At 60.3% G+C, this 21,208-nt stretch overlaps 6 protein-coding genes across 7 annotated transcripts; 2 read left to right on the plus strand and 4 right to left on the minus strand.

Moving 5' to 3' along the window:
• Positions 1–956: 956 nt before the first annotated feature.
• Positions 957–2,863, plus strand: JDV02_004429 (uncharacterized protein). Its single transcript, XM_047985644.1, has one exon. The coding sequence runs from the start codon at positions 1,029–1,031 to the stop codon at positions 2,790–2,792; it is 1,764 nt and encodes a 587-aa protein (XP_047841621.1). The 5' UTR covers positions 957–1,028; the 3' UTR covers positions 2,793–2,863.
• Positions 2,864–2,972: 109 nt separating this feature from the next.
• ERG13 (Hydroxymethylglutaryl-CoA synthase) lies at positions 2,973–5,514 on the minus strand. The gene is made up of 4 exons (XM_047985645.1): positions 5,025–5,514; positions 4,790–4,892; positions 3,585–4,645; positions 2,973–3,523 (listed from the first exon to the last, which is right to left on the minus strand). The coding sequence occupies exons 1-4, from the start codon at positions 5,082–5,084 to the stop codon at positions 3,386–3,388; spliced, it is 1,362 nt and encodes a 453-aa protein (XP_047841622.1). The 5' UTR covers positions 5,085–5,514; the 3' UTR covers positions 2,973–3,385.
• A 3,076-nt stretch (positions 5,515–8,590) lies between these two features.
• JDV02_004431 (6-methylsalicylate decarboxylase) lies at positions 8,591–9,710 on the minus strand (the record flags this gene model as incomplete). Its single annotated transcript, XM_047985646.1, has 1 exon — positions 8,591–9,710. The coding sequence occupies one exon, from the start codon at positions 9,708–9,710 to the stop codon at positions 8,742–8,744; it is 969 nt and encodes a 322-aa protein (XP_047841623.1). The 3' UTR covers positions 8,591–8,741.
• Positions 9,711–11,316: 1,606 nt separating this feature from the next.
• On the plus strand, positions 11,317–13,550 carry JDV02_004432 (uncharacterized protein). The gene has a single exon (XM_047985647.1). It carries the CDS (start codon positions 11,353–11,355, stop codon positions 13,456–13,458), a length of 2,106 nt encoding a protein of 701 aa, XP_047841624.1. The 5' UTR covers positions 11,317–11,352; the 3' UTR covers positions 13,459–13,550.
• On the minus strand, positions 13,490–16,330 carry JDV02_004433 (uncharacterized protein). 2 transcript variants are annotated; one of them, XM_047985648.1, is made up of 2 exons: positions 15,966–16,330; positions 13,490–15,703 (listed from the first exon to the last, which is right to left on the minus strand). In XM_047985648.1, the coding sequence occupies exon 2, from the start codon at positions 15,524–15,526 to the stop codon at positions 13,667–13,669; it is 1,860 nt and encodes a 619-aa protein (XP_047841625.1). In that variant the 5' UTR covers positions 15,527–15,703; positions 15,966–16,330; the 3' UTR covers positions 13,490–13,666. The 2 variants fall into 2 exon arrangements, with proteins under 2 accessions (XP_047841625.1, XP_047841626.1); XM_047985649.1 differs by having other exon boundaries at positions 15,767–16,330.
• A 1,362-nt stretch (positions 16,331–17,692) lies between these two features.
• On the minus strand, positions 17,693–18,298 carry JDV02_004434 (uncharacterized protein; the record flags this gene model as incomplete). Its single annotated transcript, XM_047985650.1, has 1 exon — positions 17,693–18,298. The coding sequence occupies one exon, from the start codon at positions 18,296–18,298 to the stop codon at positions 17,693–17,695; it is 606 nt and encodes a 201-aa protein (XP_047841627.1).
• Between the last annotated feature and the right edge of the window lie 2,910 nt (positions 18,299–21,208).

A 21,208-nucleotide genomic window follows, 5' to 3' on the forward strand; every position in this document is an offset into this window, starting at 1 on the left:
GAAATGCATCTTAAAGGCCCAAAAGTCGACGTCAGGCCTCCTAGTCAGGACGACTCTGTTTTTTTCATATTAATACACAGATTGTGAAGAGATTTGCTACAATGCGCTGAAAAGGCTAGAAAGCGCGGGGCGGGCGCGCGTATGTAAGTTGTCCAAAGCTTTTAGCAAGTACGTTAGTAGTTATATAGACTACCATTTCGCCGAGCCCTTTAGTCCGCTACAATGGATAGATTGAAGACAAGCCCACTAATACTGCGTGCTGACGAATATTGCGCCATCGTCCCACCTCCCAGCGCCGTTTCGTGTCTAGAGCAAGCCAAGTCTCTAGGAATCTTCGGATGACAGGGTCTGAACCCGTGTGTTCTAGAATCGCCGTTCCATGTGTGTGTGTGTGTGTATCTGACTGTGTGACGCGTAACAGGGTGAGCCAACTGGGCTAGTAGTAGGTCGGGCGGAAATCGGACGTTTCAACTTGACAGCGTGGGAGCCCGCGACGCCGACACCACGCTCTGCGCACGATTGTTGACGCGTCAGTGAGATGGGATGGGCGGCGTTCAAGTTTAGGGTCACGGACTGGATGGAGCACCCGATGAAGCGCCGCACCCACCTAAGGTTGCGCATCATGTCCTCGGACGGGATACCGAATCGGGCTGTGCCGTGGCCGGTATCACTCGAATGCGCAGTTGAGACGAAACGAGGTTGAGCTCTGAGGTCGCTCCGAACACTTGACGCCGCCGATCCCCCGGCGGCCGTGTTGGTGCGTCTCGGCCAGCCGGAGCCGCTGCCGAAGACGGGTGGGGCCCGGAGGCGGCAGAAGCACATCTTTTAGCCAGGGGAAGAACGGATGAGGAAGGCGCGCCTGTCAGGCACGCCAGATCAGGCCAGGCACCTCTCCCTCCCTGTCGTTGGTCAATTTTCACTTTCGCCTGTGACACCACCATCATCACCATCACCACCACCACCACCACCACCGAACGACGACAAGCACTTCCCCAGGTGTCGCATCCCCCCCCCTTCCTCCCTCCGCAATGGAGCGCCACAAGCAGGCCGTCGGCAAAATCGCCGCCGCCGTGCGCGGCTTCTTCGAGCGCAAGGAGCCCTACCGCATCTTCCACGGCAGCACCAACAGCACGCGGCCCTCGGCCGGCGCCCGCGTCGTCGACATCAGCGCCCTCTCGCATGTCGTCTCGGTCGACCGCGCCGCCCGCACCGCCCTCGTCGAGCCCAACGTCCCCATGGACCGCCTCGTCGAGGCCACCCTGCGCGACGGCCTCGTGCCCCCCGTCGTCATGGAGTTCCCCGGCATCACCGCCGGCGGCGGCTTCGCGGGCACCGCAGGCGAGAGCTCCTCCTTCCGCCACGGCTTCTTCTGCGACACGGTCAACTTTGTCGAGATGGTGCTCGGCAACGGCGACGTCGTCCGCGCCGAACCCGGCGGCGGCGAGCGCGCCGACCTCTTCCGCGGGGCCGCCGGCGCCGTCGGCTCCCTCGGCGTCACCACCCTCCTAGAGCTGCGCCTCGTCGAGGCCAAGCGCTGGGTCCGCACCACGTATCACCGCACGCACAGCGTTGCCGATGCCGTCGCCAAGATACAGCAGGAGACGCGCAACCCGCACAACGACTACGTCGACGGCATCCTCTTCTCCAAGGACCACGGCGTCGTCGTCACCGGCCAGATGACCGACGACAAGCCCGACGACGCCGCCGTCCAGACCTTTAGCAAGGCCTGGGACCCCTGGTACTACCTCCACGTCGAGGAGCGCACCAAGAACCTGACGCCTGCGTCGCAATCCCCCTCCTCATCCGCCGCCGAAGAAAACTCTCCTTCCGATCCCAACCCGTCCTCCGCCGCCTCGACCTCACCGGTAGCAGCAGCAGCAGCCACCACGTCCACCGCCGTCGACTACATTCCCCTCGCCGAGTACCTCTTCCGCTACGACCGCGCCGGCTTTTGGGTCGGCCGCCAGGGCTGGACCTACTTCAAGTACGTGCCCTTCAACGCCTTCTTCCGCTGGTTCCTCGACGACTTCATGCACACGCGCATGCTCTACCGCGCCCTGCACGCCAGCGGCGAGTCCGCCCGCTTCGTCGTCCAGGACCTCGCCCTCCCCTACGCCAAGGCTGAGGAGTTTGTCGACTACACCGCCGAGGAGTTTGCCATCTGGCCGCTGTGGCTCTGCCCCCTCAAGCAGACCCTGCCGCCCACCTTTCACCCCTACACCGGCGAGACGGAGCCCGCCGCCGGGAGCGAGGCAGCCCCCGTCCCCAAGGACGTCCTCAACATCGGCCTCTGGGGCTGGGGCCCCGCCGACCACGAGCTCTTCATCAGCAAGAACCGCGCCCTCGAGGACAAGCTCGTCCAGCTCGGCGGCCGCAAGTGGCTCTACGCGCACACGTACTACTCGGAAGACGAGTTTTGGCGCGTCTACAACGGCCACGGCGAGGGCGCCAAGGTCTCTTCGTCTTCTCCCCCCTCTTCCGCCCCTACTACTTCCGCCGCTGCCGACGGCACCACCACTTCACCCTCCGACGCCTCCCCCACCCCCACAACCGTCACCACCACCAAGGCCTGGTACGAGGCGCTGCGCAAAAAGTACCACGCCGAGACCCTCCCCACCGTGTACGACAAGGTGCGCATCGACGTCGAGGCCGCCCGCGCGCAGCGCGCCCAGTGGCGCATGTCCATGAAGAGCCGCTGGCCCGTCGGCGGCCTCTACGGCATCTGGAAGAGCATCCTGAGCGGCGACTATACCCTGCATCGCAACGCCGCGTGGAAGCACAAGGGCGAGTGAGTGCGTGCGTAGTACGTACGTAGCTGCCCCGAGGCTGAGGCCCCGTCATGCGTTCCCCATCTGATAGACCCATATAACTACTACTCCTAGAGAACCTAGACTTGTATTTGTAACGTTATCACCTATATTTTTTTGTCACAACAAAGCGTCACGTCACGGCACGGCACGACGCGCTACTCTGGGGGGACGACATCATCGGAAATAAAAAAGCGAAAAGCTGCTCGTTACATTTCCGCTTTCGCGTCTCGATCTATAAGACGTCTTGAGAACCTTATCCTCCCTTTCCAGCGTAAATATGCGCGACGTCGTGCGCCGAGCCCATATATCTACACAAGCCGCGGCCCCGTCCACCTCAGGCACAGCCACGGCTCAATTAGAGGGCCCGCCCGTGTGCACCGACCCCGGCAGTCTATTGATACAGCAAGATGCTGCAATGCCCTTTTCCCGTAATGCGTCTACCTCGTCAAACAGTCGCCCCCCATACCGGCGGCCACTTGCGAGTCGCCGCGTATGCATTCCGCCGCGGACCAGTGCCCGTAGAGAATCCAAGTCTTCTGAGCGGTGTGGCAGAACGTTCCTCCCGGAGAAACTCATTAGGCCTTGACCGAGTACTCGCGCTTGAACATGTCGTCAACCTTCTCCAGGTAGTAGGTGCCGGGAGCGATGGTGGAGGCGTCGCCCTTGGGGGTGTAGTCCTTCTGCAGGTGGGCCTGCTTGCGGAGGTCGCACATCTATCTCGATGGTCAGCATTAGCTCTCGCAGACGCGAGGGCGCAGCGCTCTAGGCTCTTACCTGGTCGTACGTCTCCGGGGGCACGCAGCGGCGGGCCTCGAGGCGGGCGGGAATGTCCAGGACCTTGGCGATGCTCTCAACGCTGCCGTTGACGCGGAAGGACATGAAGCTGGAGGCCAGGCCGGAGCCGTAGCTGAAGAGGCCGATTCGCTTGCCCTCGAGGGCCTTGCTGTCGACGTAGCTGAGCAAGCTGGCGAGGCCGCCCCAGACGCTAGCGCAGTACATGTTGCCGCACAAGGTGGCTACCTGGATGCTGGGGTTGACGCGCTCCTGGAATCGCTTCTTGGTGAGACCCATGAAGGTCTTCTCGACGACCTTGTCGGTCAGAGACTTCTCGTAGTCCATGTCGCGCAGCTCTGGGGCGACCTCGGCGAAGGCGGGAACGTCGGCGTTCTGGAGGTAGTCGTGGTAGAGCAGGCGGCCGTACGACTTCTGGACGAGCTTGCAGGTCGGGGCGTGGAAGGCGAGGTAGTCGAAGCGGTCGAGAGGCGTCTTGGTCGAGTCGGCACCGTTAGCGCTGCCGTTGGCGACCTTGGCCTCGCGCCTGCAGTAGTCGCGGTAGGCGGCGTCGAGGGCCTTGGTGTAGCAGTTGAGCGAGTAGTGGCCGTCAACGTAGGGGTACTCGCTGGTGAGGTCGGGCTTGTAGAAGTCGTAGGCATGCTGCATGTAGGTGCCGCGCAGGCCAGGCTCCATGACAATGGGGGCGTTGGGGCCGATCAGCATGGCGACGGCACCGACGCCGCCGGTAGGGCGGGCGTTGCCCTTGGCGTAGAGGGCGATGTCGCCAGCGACGACGATGGCGTCGCGGCCGTCCCAGGCCGAGGACTCGACCCAGTTGACGCTGTTGAAGAGAGCATTGGTGCCGCCGTAGCAGGCGTTGACGGTGTCGACGCCCTCGAGGTTGGTGTTGTCGCCGAAGAGCTGCATCAGGACCGACTTGACCGACTTGGACTTGTCGAGGATGGTCTCGGTGCCAACCTCGAGGCGACCGACCGAGTTGACGTCAATGTTGTAGTTTTTCAGCAGCTTGGATACGACAGTGAGGGACATGGAGTAGATGTCTATACGCGTTTTGTGCCGTCAGCACGCGACTGTGTCCCGGGCGGTTTGCCATAAGGAGGGGGTGGGCAGATTAGGCCTGCGCCGGCCCAACGGACGAAAAGGGGCGCGGTTGGAGCAAGGAGGAGGATGGGGGATAAACGCACCCTCGCGGTCGTCGCAAAAGGCCATCTTGGTCTGGCCAAGGCCAATGGTGTACTTGCCGGTGCTGACGCCATCGAACTTTTCGAGCTCGCTTTGCTCGACGTACTGCGGGAGAGGTGCTCGTGATCAGCGAAGTCGGCGGTTGAGGGGCAGGGGCGGCGCGGCCAATTTAGGGGTCGTGGGTGAGGGGCACACGGGGGGCGCAGGTTAACTGCAGGGAGGGAAGGGGGCACGTACCTGGCTGGGGAAGTAGATTTCGATGGCCTTGATGCCGATGTTCTGCGGTCTGGAAGCCATGTTGAGAGGAATTGGGGGTTCGTGGTGGGAGGAAAGGATGCAATGGCGAGGAGAGGCGAGAGGGGGGACACGGGACGTGAACAGGAGGAACTCGGGGGGGAGGAGCAGGATATTATTATGGAGTCGCGAAGAGGGACGCTGGAGCGACTGGGGTGGGCAGAACGGAGGGCAGCTGCCGGGGGTTTCGTTGATTTTTTTCACCGCCCTTTTTTATGGGTAGGTTGGGCCGCATGTGCGTCCCGTCTGCTGGCAGCGCTCCAGAGAGAGCCACTGGGACGAGTGAGCAAGCAGTGGAGGCCCCGAGCGCCGTGGAAGCAAGCGACAGCACAACGAGCCCAGCGCACATCTGGTGGAGGATCCAATGGATAAGGCACTCCAGCACACACCAGGACAGTGGAGTACAAGGGGCACCACTGGTAGGTTAGTAGGTAGGTACAGGTACCTGCTAACGTTAGTACCGCTATTGTGGGGGCCAGAGGTCGCGCGCCGACCCACCCGGCGGGCAGCGGGGGCTGGGCTTCACGTCCCCCAGGGCATGATACTGGTCTACAGGTGCTAAGATAGGTACCTTAGTAAGTACAGAGACAGTACTTGATACAGTGCAGTGCATTCACGGACGGTCACCTCACTTGAGTGAACCAGTATTGAGGCCTGGCTGAGCGCGCCCGGCTCCCCCACCCCTACCATCCGTGAAGTCCTTCCATGGCACGACAAACATCAGACGGCTGCTGGGAAGCGCGGGCATCTCCCAAGGTGGAGTGGGGGGCGCGCGGCGTGGATGGACGAAACGGAGGGTTCGCCCGCATCGACGCGCCACCGTGAACACTGAAATGGACTGCCCGGATTGAATGTGGCATTCAAGGCATTGAGGGAAAGCCCCTCCCAGACACCCCTTTCGCTGCGCCATCCATGCCATCATCTTCCCCCGTCGTCATTGTCTCTCGACGTTTTGAATCCAAGACTAACTAACTACTAGATCATCATGGGGTAGCATGCATGTGGCACAGCAGGAAGGGAGGTGCTCGCTCACGCACACCACCAGATCGGTGGGAAACCGAGTCCTTTTTTCCCGCGCGCCATCGTTTGTCATCACCATCTTCACCCGTTGTCGGGTTCGTCTATTCGTCCGTTATCATCGTCGTCGTCGTCGTCGTCGTTCGACTCAGCCTCCTTTCCTCACCATGACCCGTTTGCTACTAGCGGCGGATGGAGATTGCGCAAGCAACGCCGGCTTCACGCTGCGAGACGGCAAAGGATGCGCGGGGAAATCAGACCAGATTCGATGGCTGTGCTGCGCGCCCTGTCCCTGTCGAGCTGACTGACTGATTGAATGACTGACTGAATAATTGACTGTTGTTGAGTTGAGCCGCTGACTTGAGAGAGAGTGTGTGTGACCGTGTCTCTGGTCGTTGTGGTTGTTGGGCCCAATGCTCGTCCCCGTCTCGTCCTTCCCCCCCAACCTCATCCACATCCTATCCTCATCTCCATCCCCCGTCCCCCGTCCCCCGTCCCCCATCCCCCATCCCCCATCCCCCATCCCATCTCACACCTGCTGGCGCAAGATCGAAAGAATTCGAAATCTCCAACCCCCAGCTCCGCAGCCGCGAATCCGTCATCACCACCTCTGCATACTCCTACGTTTGTATCCCTCTGTACTCTATACCTTTCCATTTAATGTTTCATGTACCCGATTCGTCGCCACCACCACAACGCCGCCCGCTGCAGGTCCCGCGCAGGCTTCTTTCTCACTCGAACTCACTCTCTTATTACTCACTTTGCTCCGTGCTTGGCCCCCATGCACGTATGCCTGCCCCCTTGGCTCCAGCTTCGAACCGCGACCACGCGCATGGCCAAGTACACACCACCACACACCAATGGGCCGCCCCGAACACTAATATCACTTCGCCCGTAGTCTCCCATCGGGCTGCTGCAGCCGACGATTGACTCCAACCTGATCGGGCGTAACGGAGCTGCTCATCCATCTTTCGTGCCCCCCACCACTGCTTCTTTTCACGCCACTGCTCTTCACTGCACTATTACCCCCTCGACGACATGGGCAATCGTCAGTCGTGGCTGAGCCTTATTAGTAGTCGTGGACGCCGCGCATCATGCGCAAACGCCCCATGCAGCCAGACACTCAGCACAGCAGCGGCACAGAAAGCTGATGCCACCCAGCAACTCGTCAACGAGCATTCGTCGGCCCTGAGCATGCATGACTGTACTACAGTACCCTGACGAAAAGAATTCTGTTCTGCGTACATGACGGATGCCTAGTCTAGTAAATGTGCTCACTCACAAACATCCACTCTCAGCATCCGCTCGACTCTTCTCGAAAGAGCCACTCCATCGGTCAACAACAAGCCAGTTGGCGAACCGAAGCTCGATGCCGCATCTCCGATCCCGTTTAGGACCCGCAAACCACCCCCCTCCCGGTCTCCGCTCGTAACTTTGTAGTCTGAGACGGATCTCCGAGCTGCACCCTGATCCCGAGTCTGCTCGAGACGACGTTCGACCGCCGGTGCCGTACGCCAAGTACATGGGCAAGTCAGGAAAACTCATCCGAACCGACCTCCTCAGAGACGGGCGCCGAGCCTCTAGTGCTACTAGGAGCACCCTTTTCCCCCACTGCTTCAGCCAAAAAAGGTCTTTCTTGCATGCGACTAGGGGTCCCGAGTCCACAGTGGCCCAGCCACGCTCGACATCGCATCAGGTTTCAGGCTTTCGGGCGTGCAGGGTTCTTTAATCACGCACCGTGGCAGGCAGGATCTTATCAATCAGTCCCCGCTCGACCCGATCACCACCGAGAGTCGGAGCTAATAAGGAGAATGCTGTTCAGCCCAGCCCTGGTGGGGCCGCTTTTCTCCGACAACCGCCAAGTTACCATCGCGTACGAGTGCGGGCGTTGTAGGTTTGTAGCGAGCAATTTTGCGATATGCCCCTTCTTCTCGTTGCCCCTGGCATGCGACTCGCGCACTCCTAGCCACGTTTCGCGATGAGCTTGCAATCGAGCTTGCAAAGCACCACCTCCCAAGTTCCTTCCGAAGGGTGGACCATGCATGACATCTTGGCCTTGTTCCCGCGCCACGGCATCGGCGGAAGCTGACGATGGAAAACCTGCGGGTCCAAATGTTGAACTACGTACTAATACTGCTGCTGCTGCTGCTGCTACAGCACTCCGGCCCCTCCTCCTCGAACGGGAAGCAGTGGGCTTGGGTAAAAAGTGCTCGTCACTCGGCACTGCCTAACCTCGGGAATCTCAACCAGATTGGGCAACCATATGCTTGGTCCGGTGATCCTTGTATGCCAAGCAACGGCATTCCGACGACACACGCCAAGTGTGCTGAGCGTGATTTGGTCTCAAAACTGCTCGCCGTCGTAGAAACGTCGCCGGGGCTGGGAGATGGTCTATAGCATGGCGGCCGTCGAGAAGTCGCTTCATGGGGTTTGATGCTCATTGAGGTTATATGCGATGGTGTTTCCCATGACTGCTTTCGCGCTTATTATCCATTACCTTTACTCCGAATTGAGAATACTGAGAAATTGCAAAAGTGGTTGCGCAAACACATACCCACCATTCAAAGCTGATGGCATCTTTTACTCACAAGTACACCAACCACAATACTGTAATGACCATCAAGCTACTCCAGCGAAAGCTCATCAGCTCGTCCCCCCAGCCGCACGCCGCCGCAGGATCCCCCACGCGTTTTCCCAGTATATAGCCCTCCGCGCCGCACAGCCTCGAAACACCTTGGGCACCTCCTCGTCCATCACCCCAACGAGATCCAGCACGATACCCTCCGCCGTGTACGGGTAGTCGCTCCCGTACGTCAAGCGACTGGCGTTCACGTACGGCAGCAAGCCGTGGATCTGGTCCGGGAACGCAAACCCCGCCAGGTCAAAGTAAAACTGCGACCGCAGCGTCTCCTTGACGGACTCGAGCGGCAAAGGGGAGGACCCGGGGACGACGACGCCCGCAAAGGCTACGAAGCGCGCGACCAGCGGCGTGAGCGCGCCGCCCGCGTGGGATAGGATGAAGGTGACGTCCGGGATCCGCTGCATGGTCCCCGAGATAAAGAGGTTGACGACGGCCCGCGCGGTGTCGAAGAGGAACTCGAACATGGGGTTGGGATACTGCGGCAGCGCCGGCGCCGCGGGACGCGTGCTGCTCGTGCCGTTGCCGACGCACGGGCTCGTCGGGTGCACGAAGACGACGGCTCTCCGCTCGTTGAGGGCCTTGAAGACGGGCTCGAGGACGGGGTCGCCCAGGTACACCCCGTGAGCGTTGGTCAGGACCACCACGCCGTCCGCGTTTAGAACGTCGAGCGCGTACTCAATCTCCCGCAGGCTCCCCTCGACGTCCGGGAGGGGAAGCGAGGCCCAGAACCCAAACTTGTCGGGGCGTCTCCTCTTGAGGTCCGCGGCGAACTCGTTGCACCGCCTCGTGAGGTTTCGCCCCAGCTGCACGTCCCCGGGGACGAGGTGCGTGCCCGGCGACGTGATGCTGAGTATGGACTTGTCGATCTTTGCCTTGGCCATCATCGCCAAGTGAGCCTCCTCCGACCAGGCCTTTTTTTTCTTGTTCGTCATCAATGGGTTCTCAGCAGGCATTGAGGGGCGTGTGAGCATCGTGCTCGGTCGTAACAGAGAAGGAACAGAATGCAACCCACCGGAATCCCAGGCATGCCGTCGGGCTTGCCATAGCCGTACTTGATTGACTCTTCTCGCCAGAAAGGCGGGACAAAGTGAGTGTGCGTATCTATCCGTCCATGCTGGACGTGTTCCGTGTGAGATACGCCATGTCCGTGGACAGCGGCCAGATGAAGCAAGGGCAAGATGACGAGAAAAGAGGGAATCATGATGAAATGTCTGTTCGCAAGCGTTGAATCGAAGAGGGGCAAGGGGGCGCAGGAGCCTCTTCCAGTGCAGGCCCTAGATTCCACGCGGAGCGACCTGGATGGTATTAATGCCCAATGGAGAAGCTATCACTATAGATGCCGGGCCCCCGGATGTCTCATTCAATCGCACTACCCTACCGTATCTGCGGTATCACAGAGCACAATCGACAGTTTCCCCGCGAACGGGAGACAGTTCTGTGGGGAACCATGTACAATATGCGTCTGGCCGGGGCAACCTCAACACCCAATTCTCACTATGAAGAGCCCAAATGGTCCCTCAGGTAACAGTATCTATCATTCGCTTTCTCGCTAGTTACAAGACTAATGCATGTCGGCGGCAGGTTGTGGGATCCGGGATATCGTGGCCGCGGGGTGAGATGTGGGGACGAGAACATTGAAGGGTTCATGGTGTATCGACTATCAAGCTCACTGCCTCCGAGGCTTGGCTGGAGCTTGGTCCCGCAGCCGGCTGAAAGAGAGCTACACACGTACATGACTGTGTATGCATTGACGGCAGGCAGTGGCAGGCCGATGTGTCGGATCGGCCGACAATGCGGGGTCTATGGTAGTTGACTTCAGGCCGCGACTGGATGAAGGATCCGGCTTTGGGTCGCCCGGCTTTGTGGCGCCCGGAACTCTTTAGCAATCCATCGATGCCGCATGCCGCGGGGGTGAGAGACCTCCGCCTACACTTGGTGTACGTTCACCCACGCGCGCAGTTATTACCTTCAAAGATGGAATGGTGTCCGGCAACAGTTTTGGGTTGATTGTTTCATATTGTACTTTGAAGACCACCGCATTGATACTCGCCAACACGAAGAATTAAATAGACCCGAGGGCGTTAGCATAACCATCATCGGAGAACAATGAGATGGTCGCTCGCTCTTGAACGAGCTCGGGTCTCGACCTCCCGGAGGAGCGCGCTCGGTTCTGCGCGTTGCGCTCGTGGATCGCCTTGCTCGTTGTGATCACACATTAGCTTCACTCCCTGCAGCGAAGCGCACACAGGCCGTGTCCTAACTATCAATACTACAATGCACAGTACTATCATGAATGCAACCCCCTGTCACTTGCAACAGAGTGTATGCAACGGGCAGTCAGGAACTTTATACGCAAGTGTGGACTGGTCGACTTGCTGGCTCGGTTGGACAGACAGTTCCCACATCGAATAGCCGGTTCCCCAACACGCACACGCGCGCGGCAGAAGCGTCCAACCAAAACCGCTGCGTAGGCCGAGGTCGCTTACGGTGCCTATCTTACTGATTGATTGCTTCGTGACTGATTGATTGCCTGAAGTGTCTTGGCCGATGTCGCCTACTTCCTCCTTGGCGGGCCGCCGTCTACTTGCCTTTTCGGGCAATCCCCCCCCAAACATGATCGTCGCCAGGTCAGCTCGACGTCATCACTCACACTCACTCTTACACACACGCGCGCGCACACACTCGCCTCGCTGCCGAGCCGACGCCACAGGCAGATCATCTCATCTGCCCTCGTCCAGTCTAGTCCCCCCATCGCGGGACGCAAAGCCCCAGTCGGGCCCAGTGGATGAGTGTTTCCACGACCGGCCGTCTCACCAGCCACGAGGGGAAGAAGCTGCCCTCCTCCTCCCCGTCGTCGCCGTCGTCGCCGCCGCAGTCATGTCAGAAGCCTCCGACGTGCTGATATTCATCGGCGTGCTCGCGCTCTACTACGTCATCTTCTTCTACCAAAACACCATCTCGCGCCTCCTCTCCGGCCTCCGCCCCGCCGGCACCGGCATCGGCATCGGCATCGACACTGATGCGGCGGCGGCGGCACGAGGGGCGGGTTTGACAGCGACGGCGACAACCAAGCCCGTCCTGCCGTCCGACGTCGACGTCCTCGTCGTCGGGTCCGGCAACGCAGGCTTCTCGGCCGCCATCGCCGCCGCGCAGGCCGGCGCCCGACGCGTCCTCCTCATCGACAAGTGCCCCGAGGCCTGGGCCGGCGGCAACTCGTACTTCACCGCGGGCGCGTACCGCTTCGTCCACCGCGGGCTCGACGACGTGCGCGCCCTCGTCACCAACCTCGACGACGACGCCATCGAGGACAAGGTCGACCTGCCCGCCTACTCGCACGAGGACTTCGAGGACGACGTCGGGCGCGTGTGCGGCGGGCGCTCCGACCCCCGGCTCGTCAAGGCCCTCGTCGACGAGTCCGCCGCCGCGGTCCGCTGGCTCGCCCGCCTCGGCGTGCGCTTCCACCTCAGCTTCAACCGCCAGGCGTACGTGGTGCACGGCAAGATCAAGTTCTGGGGCGGGCTGTGCGTGCGCGCGGCCGACGGCGGCAAGAGCCTCGTCGCGGACCTGCAGGAGGCGGCGCGCCGGCACGCCGTCCAGGTGCGCTACTCGACGGCGTTTCTCGGCCTCGAGCGCGACTGGGGGGCGACGACGGGGGCGGGCGACCTCATCGTCTCGGTCGACGACGACGGCGTGCGCCGCACCGTCGCGAGCAAGGCCGTCGTCCTCGCCGCGGGAGGGTTCGAGGCCAACCCCCGGCTGCGCAGCCAGTACCTCGGCCCCGGGTGGGACATGGCGCTCGTGCGCGGCACGCCGTACAACACGGGCGAGGCGCTCGAGACGGCCATGCGGTGCCTCGACGCCGCCCCCGCGGGCAACTGGTCCGGGTGCCACTCGGTCGCCTGGGACGCGCACGCCCACCCCCTGAGCGGCGACCGCGAGGCCTCCAACGAGCTCACCAAGTCGGGCTACCCGCTCGGCCTCATGCTCAACCTCGACGGCCTGCGCTTCGTCGATGAGGGCGCCGACCTGCGCAACTACACCTACGCCCGCTTCGGCCGCGCCATCCTCGCCCAGCCCGGCCACGCCGCCTTCCAGGTCTGGGACGCCCAGATGAGCGCCTGGCTGCGCAGCGAGGAGTACCGCCCGGAGCGGGCGCGCCGCGTCGAGGCGGACACGCTCGAGGAGCTGGCCGACAAGCTGTGCGCCGGAGGAGGCGGAGGCGGAGGCGGAGGCGGCGGCGGAGGAGGACGAGGAGAAGGACGAGGAACAGACGCCGTGGCCACTCTGCGCGACAAAGACGCCTTCCTGCGCACCATCCGCGAGTACAACCAAGCGGCGCATCTGCACCGACAGGAGAATCCCGCCCTCAAGTGGGATCCCTCCGTCAAGGACGGCCTGTCCACGCAGTCCAAGGCCATGCAGCTCGACCTGCCCAAGTCCAACTGGGCCGTGCCGCTCGAGAAGCCCCCCTTTCTCGCCGTGCGCGTGGCCTGCGGCATCACCTTTACCTTTGGCGGGCTCAAGGTCGATCCCGCGACGTGCCAGCTGCTGCGTCAGTCCAACGGACACCCCAATCGGGGCATCTACTGCGTCGGCGAGATGATGGGCGGCCTGTTCTACCAGAATTACCCCGGCGGGAGCGGACTCACCGCCGGCACCGTCTTCGGGCGGAGGGCTGGACAGGCTGCGGCGGCGGCGATCAAGGCCGACTTCAGGTAGGCAGCGGCAAGAGCATGAACGAATTAGACGACTCACGGGAACACGCCGCCACATTGAAAAGAAAGCAAGCGTCTCGATAGAATTTCCAGTTGCATGCTGCGTCGCCTCGCTGTCCGTGTAAACGACCGTGTCTGTGTAAAAATAACATGTGTAACCATTTCTCTACATCCACCCCCTGCCCGATAGACTCTGCGGCGTCTGCACCGCTTTACGGCGTCCCATATCCCGAGTCCGACTGGACCGTTGCCTTAATCACTCCCGCATCTGACGTCGAGTCCGTGCTATCCGTTGAGACGGCTTCCAGCTCGCCATTGAGCACAGCCTCACTCTCGCCGCCCGCATCCGACCGCTCCCAGGAGCCATCGTCTGACCGCCCTACCTTGGCTTCCAGTTCCTTGGCCTTAGCCTGCTCCTCTGACTCCTTGCGCTTCTTCTCTGCCTCCTCGGCTGCCTTTTCCTTCTTCTCCTTGCGGGTTCGAATCACCCAGCTGCTCACAGCTGCGATTGCGTCCGCGGGCTCGTGCTTGTGTTGCAGCAATAAGCCCTGGATCTCTGCAGGTGAGAATTCCAGCTCCGGAATCAGTTTGGCAAAGCGCTCCGCCTGTTCGCCTACCCGTTTGCGGATCTCGATCCGTTCTTTCTCCTCTGCCACGGGATCTTCGGGTTCAACCATCTTGGCGCCGGCACGGCGACGGCGTGACGGGGCAGTTTCGTTCTCATACGGAGAGTAGATGGCGCGGAATATGGAAGCAGTCATGACCTCGTCCGCGAGACCAAAGTGAATCATCCTGTCAACGCGACCCGGGCGGATGAGCGCCTTGTCCAGTTTCTCGATGTGGTTGGTGGTCATGATGAGAATCCGTCCCTCCTGCGAGGCAACGCCGTCGAGAATGTTCAGCAGGCCAGAGAGCGATAGGGAGCCGCCAGCACCCGCCGCCGGCATCGGCATCTCAGGCATCCTCCACTGGTAAGGGGAGGCGGAGGGCGGAGTCCTGACGGGGGCGGGCATCGGTGCAGGCGGAGGAGTCTCGCGGGTATGGGTGAGTCCGGCGCTATCAATGTCCTCGAGCAGGACGATGCAGCGGGTAGGTAACTCGTTGAAGAGCTTGGAGATCGTCTCCTCGGTTGCCGACGCGGAATTAAGGCTGACGATGTAAATCTTCATGCTCAACTGGCCCGCCAGCGCAAAGCTGAGGGAGCTCTTTCCCGTGCCGGGAGGGCCGTGGAAGAGGTACCCGCGACGGTAGGGGATACCGCGATTGGCGTACCACTGACGAGTGTTTGCATCTAGATAGTCGTGGGCGTCATTCAGCAAGTCCTTCTTGACACCGTCGTCGAGGATGACGGTAGAGAAGGGCCGGCGTCGGCGTGACATGCAGCGCTGCCACATCTTGTCCGAGAGGTTGGCGCGATAGATGAGCGTCTTGCGGGCGTCCTTTTCCATATACTCGGCGTAGCACTCGGCAAGCAGCTCCTTGAGGACGCGCGGGTTGCGGCCGTAGCAGTAGATGTACAGCTCTTCGCGGTCATTCTTGCCATCCTTGGTACTGGGGCGGACGCGGAGAAAGCGGAACTTGGTGCCGTTGTACTTGAACGAGTGCTGCGTCTCAAAATCTGGCGTGTAATGAAGTGTCGCCTCCTTGACCTCGTCCTCGCTGCCGCTGGCATCGTTGAACTGCTCCCGGTACCAATAGCGAAAATTTCGGAGCCGCATGCTGACCTCCTTGTTGACACGGAAGCGGCGCGACGAGCGCGAGAAGGATTGCTTCGACAGCCATAGCATCACCATCTCGTAAGCCTCATCATCCTCGGCGATGGAGGCCGAGGTCACGAAATAGAGTTGGATGAACTCTCGGTAGTACCAGCGAAGCCAGTCAAACGCAAAGAAGAGACCAAAGGCGGCAACGAGGAATGGGATGTAGGCGTTGGGATCAATGCCCAAGAAGCTGAGCAGGGGGGAAAGAATACCAGAGATGCCCGGGAACAGGTAGTTGAGCGTGAAGAGACCCGAAGATTCGTGGGGCAGCGATGAAGGCGCCGACGGCGACTCCTGATGGTCAGTTTCCATGATGGCGGCCCGGCAAAGACTGCTAACGGCGGCAAGGCATGAGCAACGGGGACGGTGGTCGACAGCCCGCCTTCTAGAACAGGAGAGATGCTCTTCTTTAAGTAGGTGCCTGCTCCGTGGCGAAGATGGATGACCGATCGGGAGGTCAGAGTGTCCCTCGTCAAGGGCTCGTTCGTCCTGGCGAGCAAACAAACAGCGTCGTCAGCTCGTTGGGGCCCTGGTCGCCAAAGGGTAACGGACCAAAGTGAGGATGAGGTTTCGCCACGCAGTGTGCGTGCCCGCGTTTGGCCGCATCACGCCGCAACGCCAGACATGCAGCTGGAAGGCCGGCCAGGCCAGCCAGGGCGTCAGCCTCCCTTCACCGTGCGTCTGTCCCTGCTCGACCCGAGCTGCAAGTACGGACGGTAGGTGCAGTACCCAAAGCACCTAAGGTACCTACCTGTGAAATGGTGGCCGGGCAGGTCGCGCTTGCCACAGACGGCCATGCCGGGGGCAGCCACAGGTACGGCCAGTGCCTGCATCGCGCGTACCCTCACAGGTCGTGGCGGCTTTGGGGGCACGGCAACGGGTACGAGTACGGGTACCTGAGGAGGAGGGTACTTGGGCAGCGTGCAGGCAGGTACCTGAGGCGAGGCACATTAGGTAACTTTGGCAAGTAGTACCAACTGATGGCAGAGCCCCTTCCGGTTTACCTGGTGGCCTCATATGCATGTGCGCAGCTGGGCGAATATCTGGAGGCAGGTGCCCTGGGCGGGTGACTCCTGCGGCCTGCGTCGTCGCAAGTGCCGGGCAGGAGCCATGATGAGGCTCAGTCGCGGACTCCGTCTCACTCTCAGCCCTGCCAATTGCAACACAACACCACACAGTCACACACACCTGCCCGTGACCTGGCTGGCTGCCTTGGAAGTGGCCTCCACTGCCTGTTGGCGGCCCAGGCGGCCACCACCCCCACTTCCGTCTCTTTGGCTCTGGATGGCATCTTACTCCGCCGCCCTCCGCATCGTCAGTCGGCCACTGCATCTTTTCACAGGTGGAATGGCGCGAAGCACTTTCACCGGGCACGCAAATGTGCCACATCCCCCGGTCATACGTATCTCAACCTTCATCATCTCATTCTTGCCCCTAACGTATCGGCATATGAGGCCAATCACCACCACCAACAACCCCGCTCGTCCGCCCGTCCATCTCCCGCTGCCTGGGCGCCTTGCCCGTCTGCCGCCTGGCTGCCTCGCCAAGCGTGCCGTGTCCGTCTGCGTTTGCGGCGTCGACCACGGTCCAGCATCCACGCAGCACAGCCAACCAACATGGCTGATCCATACCTGCCTCTCGGCCATGCTGCAGATTCCAAGCGGTTTGAAGCGCAAGGTGGGTGGCATTCTTCAGCCCAAGCAGCTGGGAGGATCCGCTTCGGGCGCCCAGCAGGCGTGATGGCTGCCGACCTCCTGGCTCTTCCGACTCCTCCAGGGCTCTGGAGTGTTGGACCGACACGGACAATGAACATTCTCCTCCGGAGACTCCCTATTTCAGTTGCAAACAAAGACGACTACTTTTTACGTAACTTGGGCGCATGTTTGTCACGGCGCAGCCGTGTTCAAGCTCCTGAGTCCGAGCCCCGACCGTCTCTTGCAACCAAGCATACGCATCGGCCACCAAACACATATAAGTCCGACATTCGTCATAGGCCCGTTGTGCATCACTCGTGCGCGAAACGTCATGCAAGACACTGGCCCGCCCGGTCGTGCTTTAAATGATTCTTCATACGGCCCGTGGTACGACACGTTGGCGTTGCAGGTATTATCGGCAAACACTCTGCCAACCCGCGGTCCGTCCACGTCTCCGGAGTCCTAATGCACAAAAGTCTCCTTGTTTTGACAACGCCATCAAGCAGCTGATAATAGTTCCTTGATAACTTTATGGTCAACTTGACAGGACCATGATTTCCAAGCAGGCCCCTTTTACCTAACATGCAGACTGCCAACTGGATCGTAGCCACAGACTATTTCAAGCCCAGTCCATAGAGCCACCTCTCGGGTTATCTTCAGCCTGGTACTCTGGACGTGGACGTGGCCATCAAGGTCTCACCTTGCACAGTTTTTAGGATCGTCTGGCACGGACACGCGCCGGATGTTTGCGCGGTTGCTGTCGGCACCATAAACCGCATAGCGCTCAAGACCTGTATAAGCCTGCACCCAAAAGGTCGAAAGCGGGCGGGCTCCTGTCAATTCCGGGCTGTATATTGTTGGCTTCCGGGGTCGGGGCAATGATTTGTATTGCCGGGCCATTTGGCTGCTCGTTGAAGCCGCCTTCCGTATAACTGGTGTCCCTTGCCAATCCGTTCTGCGTCGCTGGCTGCTGAACACGACCGCCCGCTGGAGCTGGCTCATGCGTTCCGTATTCTCCGTAATGCACCTGCGGCCGTGGTATATCATCAGCCAGATCTGCTGGCATAAGGTCGTCTTCCTCGTAAACAGTTATCCAGAAGAGGCGACTGTGGAAGTCGGCCAGGCCGTCTACTGGCTCCCATGTGCCTGGATGAACCCGTGTCTTCTTTTTGACGATGGTCGCATTGCGCGGCGCGCCCGTCACGTAGGCCATGATCCTGACGGCCGGTGACCGCCATTGATGCGACTGGATCTCCCTGTACATAGAGATGCGACCTCCGGTGCCCTGCCTGGCATAAAAGGTCACGCGGTTGCGGGACAAGCCGACGACCGATCGATCCCTACGAGAGGACGAGGAGGAGGTTGACGACGAGGGCGACGGTGAGGACATGGCGATGTCTCCTTGTTGTCCATGACTGCTTCTGCAACATGAAGGGGAAATGCCAGGGCCGACGACGGGAGATCTTGTACGAAGCCGGCGACGGGGTGCAAACCGCTGGAGCTACCGCGAGCCGCTTGCGTGTCCTCGTTTGCGCTTCCAACCCGGAGCTAGGCGCGGCTGCTAGCCGTCGCGGTGTTTGTGTGCATCCATCCCGAGACAAAGGTGAAAGTGCGTGCCCAGGCGCTGTCACACCTCAGCCGCGCGAGGTTATGCAGACCGAAGTCAAAACGCTTGAAAGAAGGGGGGCTGGCGCGCCTTCTGCTGCTATCGTTTACGTGGGACGGGACATGTTTCCTACCCAGGAGGGAAGGGGCCGGGCTATGATGCTGTTTCTGCGCTGTCGTGCAACCCTTTTCGCGAGCCTTCTCATCGCCATGGCTCGCCGGTGGCAAGGTTTAGATGATGGGCGTTACGCGAGTCAGGGGCGAGTGAGGCGGGCGTTGGACACTTGGTCGGACTAGAGCATCGCTGCCTCGAAATTCACGATCGTGAGCACAACAAGTCCATCTTATGGCAGGCAATCACTCGCTGCCTGAGCTCCTAGGTGCGCATGCAAAACTTGTCAACAGCAAAGGGAGGACATGTGCACCTCGTACACAAAGGCAGAGGCAGATGTCGCGCGCCTTCAGGTTAAAGGACCATGCCTGGAATCCAAATATACGAGGCGATGCTGATTGTACAAGCTGACCTCGTGTTCGACGGGGCGCACACTTCCCTTTGCATTGGATCATTCATTTTTATTTTCTTGCCCCGCTGGCCAGACGGTACCATGCCGTGGAAACGGGGGACTGTATCGAAAGCTGCGAGTTGCCGTCTGTCGCCATCCCTACGATGCGCCTCCCGTGCCGACGTGTGAGATCCGACGGGATTCCCCTCTGAAAGTTGGACTGGCTCCTCAGCAGACGAAACGATAGATGGGGGACATGACAAAGAAGGAAGAAAAAAAAGAGGATGGGAGCTTGTCGCGGCGTTTCTCACAATCGGCTCGTTTAGAAAAAGGTAGACGCCGCGAGCACTAACACTGCTATGAAGGGGTCGTTTGTTGCAGTCAGTCGGTCTGTCTGCCGTGGGTCTTGCGGCTCTCTCGGCCGAGACTGTACTGTAGATAATAAACAAAACCAACGCCTCTGATCCGAGACACACACAAAACAGAGCGGCCCATTGTCTGTTCAGTCAGCGGCTCCATCCATCCATCCATCCATCCATCCATCCAGAGCATCGGGGACGCATGCAGCTTGTCAACAACGGAAGCGCCTGGGATCTGCCCCCCCTGCTAGGAATGAACACACAGACTCCTGTGAGAGCACACTGCCGAGGCTTGGCGGCCGTGGCACGGGATACAAGTCGGCGAGCCAAGGCTTTTGTGGTGACGCAGAAACTGCAAAGCCCAATATACTACTACTGCACTACTGCACATTACCAAGCATTTGTCGCCCAATGACTTTCCCGCGTACGATTACGACTACAGTGTATACCTCCTTCGTACCTCTGACTCTACTAGACTGGCCTCCGCCCCCCAGCAACGGCTGGTGTGTCTCGCGTCCCAAGACGAGCCGTCACGCCCGTCCAAGCCGTCGTCGCTTTTCTCTAGTCTAAGGCTTCAGCAAACGCCACCTCCGTTTGCTGCCAGCCAGGATAGCGGCCGACATTGTACTTTTCGCCGCCGGAATGTGTGCCTCCTACAGGCCAGTGGTAGTAGTGCAGTACCTGTAAGTTCCTAGCACTTCGTCAGTACGTTTCCCATGGTGCAGCAGCCCGTGAGTCTACGTAAATCGTACCATCTCAATTATCAACGAGTGTCGTCCTCGTCGCAGGCCCAATCGATGGGCAGCGCACGAGGCAGGGATTGGCGTTGTGCTCGGACAGCACTACGCGCTCTCTCTCTCCCCCTCGCTCTGTGTGTGTGTCTCTCTCCGCCGTTTTGGCGGCACAACGGCCACTAGCTCTCCTGTTTCATGGACGTGCATTCCAATCAGCGGTCCGGCGCCAACAATAGTAGCAGCACTTGCGTTGCCAGAAACGCAGCAGCCACACACGTGGGGCCGGAGAGGATCGGACTTTCAACCTCCCCCCCCCCCCCCCCCTCCCCCTTCTTTTGCCTACATACAGTCGCGTCGCTGTGTCTGCCCCCTCTGTCAGGTGGCCAAGTAGCACAGCAGCCGCCGTCTAGCCGTAAGATCAATTCTGTGTCGCTCGCTTTCTGCACGTTGAAAACCTGAAACGGCGGCCACGTCTCCCGTCATCACCACCACCATCATCATCACCACCGTGCGTTGTATATGACGTGCAGTGGGCTGACTTGCGCAGGCCGCCCCGCATCGTTGGAATTAGTACCTCTGCGTCTGCGTCCGGTTCCAGATGCACAACGACTACGTACTGGCTGTCGTTGTGCGATTTGCTTGATTGGGATGTGTGCCGAGTGGCTGTTTGAGCTCCCTATGCAAGCTCGCGTTGCGTGAAGACCAGTGCTGCTGCCCAAGGCTTGGCTTCTCGATACCACTTGATCAAGGAGTCATGCAGTGCAGTAGCTGATGAGCTTTGACGATTCCATGCCACTTCGTGCATTTTGGGAAGAGGCATTTTGCCCGTGTGGCTGCTTGCTCATGCCTTATAGAGACGATTTCCATTACACATGGTATATCAGTAATCCCTCGTCTGCCTAGACGACTGCACATGCGCTCGCATCAAGTCCGAGGTCACGCATTTGTCAGACCTCAGCAAAGGCGAGGTCCGTTTCTCAAATCTGCCAGCTACCAACGTATTCCGAATGCTTTACATAAAGATGTGCCGGTCCTCGGCCTCGCCGGTGTCGTCAAGTCATCATCTCCATTCACGCATGCCGCTGGAGCACGCTCTAGG

This window comes from Purpureocillium takamizusanense, chromosome 3 (genome assembly GCF_022605165.1).
Source record: "Purpureocillium takamizusanense chromosome 3, complete sequence".
Classification (NCBI taxonomy): Eukaryota; Fungi; Ascomycota; class Sordariomycetes; order Hypocreales; family Ophiocordycipitaceae; genus Purpureocillium; species Purpureocillium takamizusanense.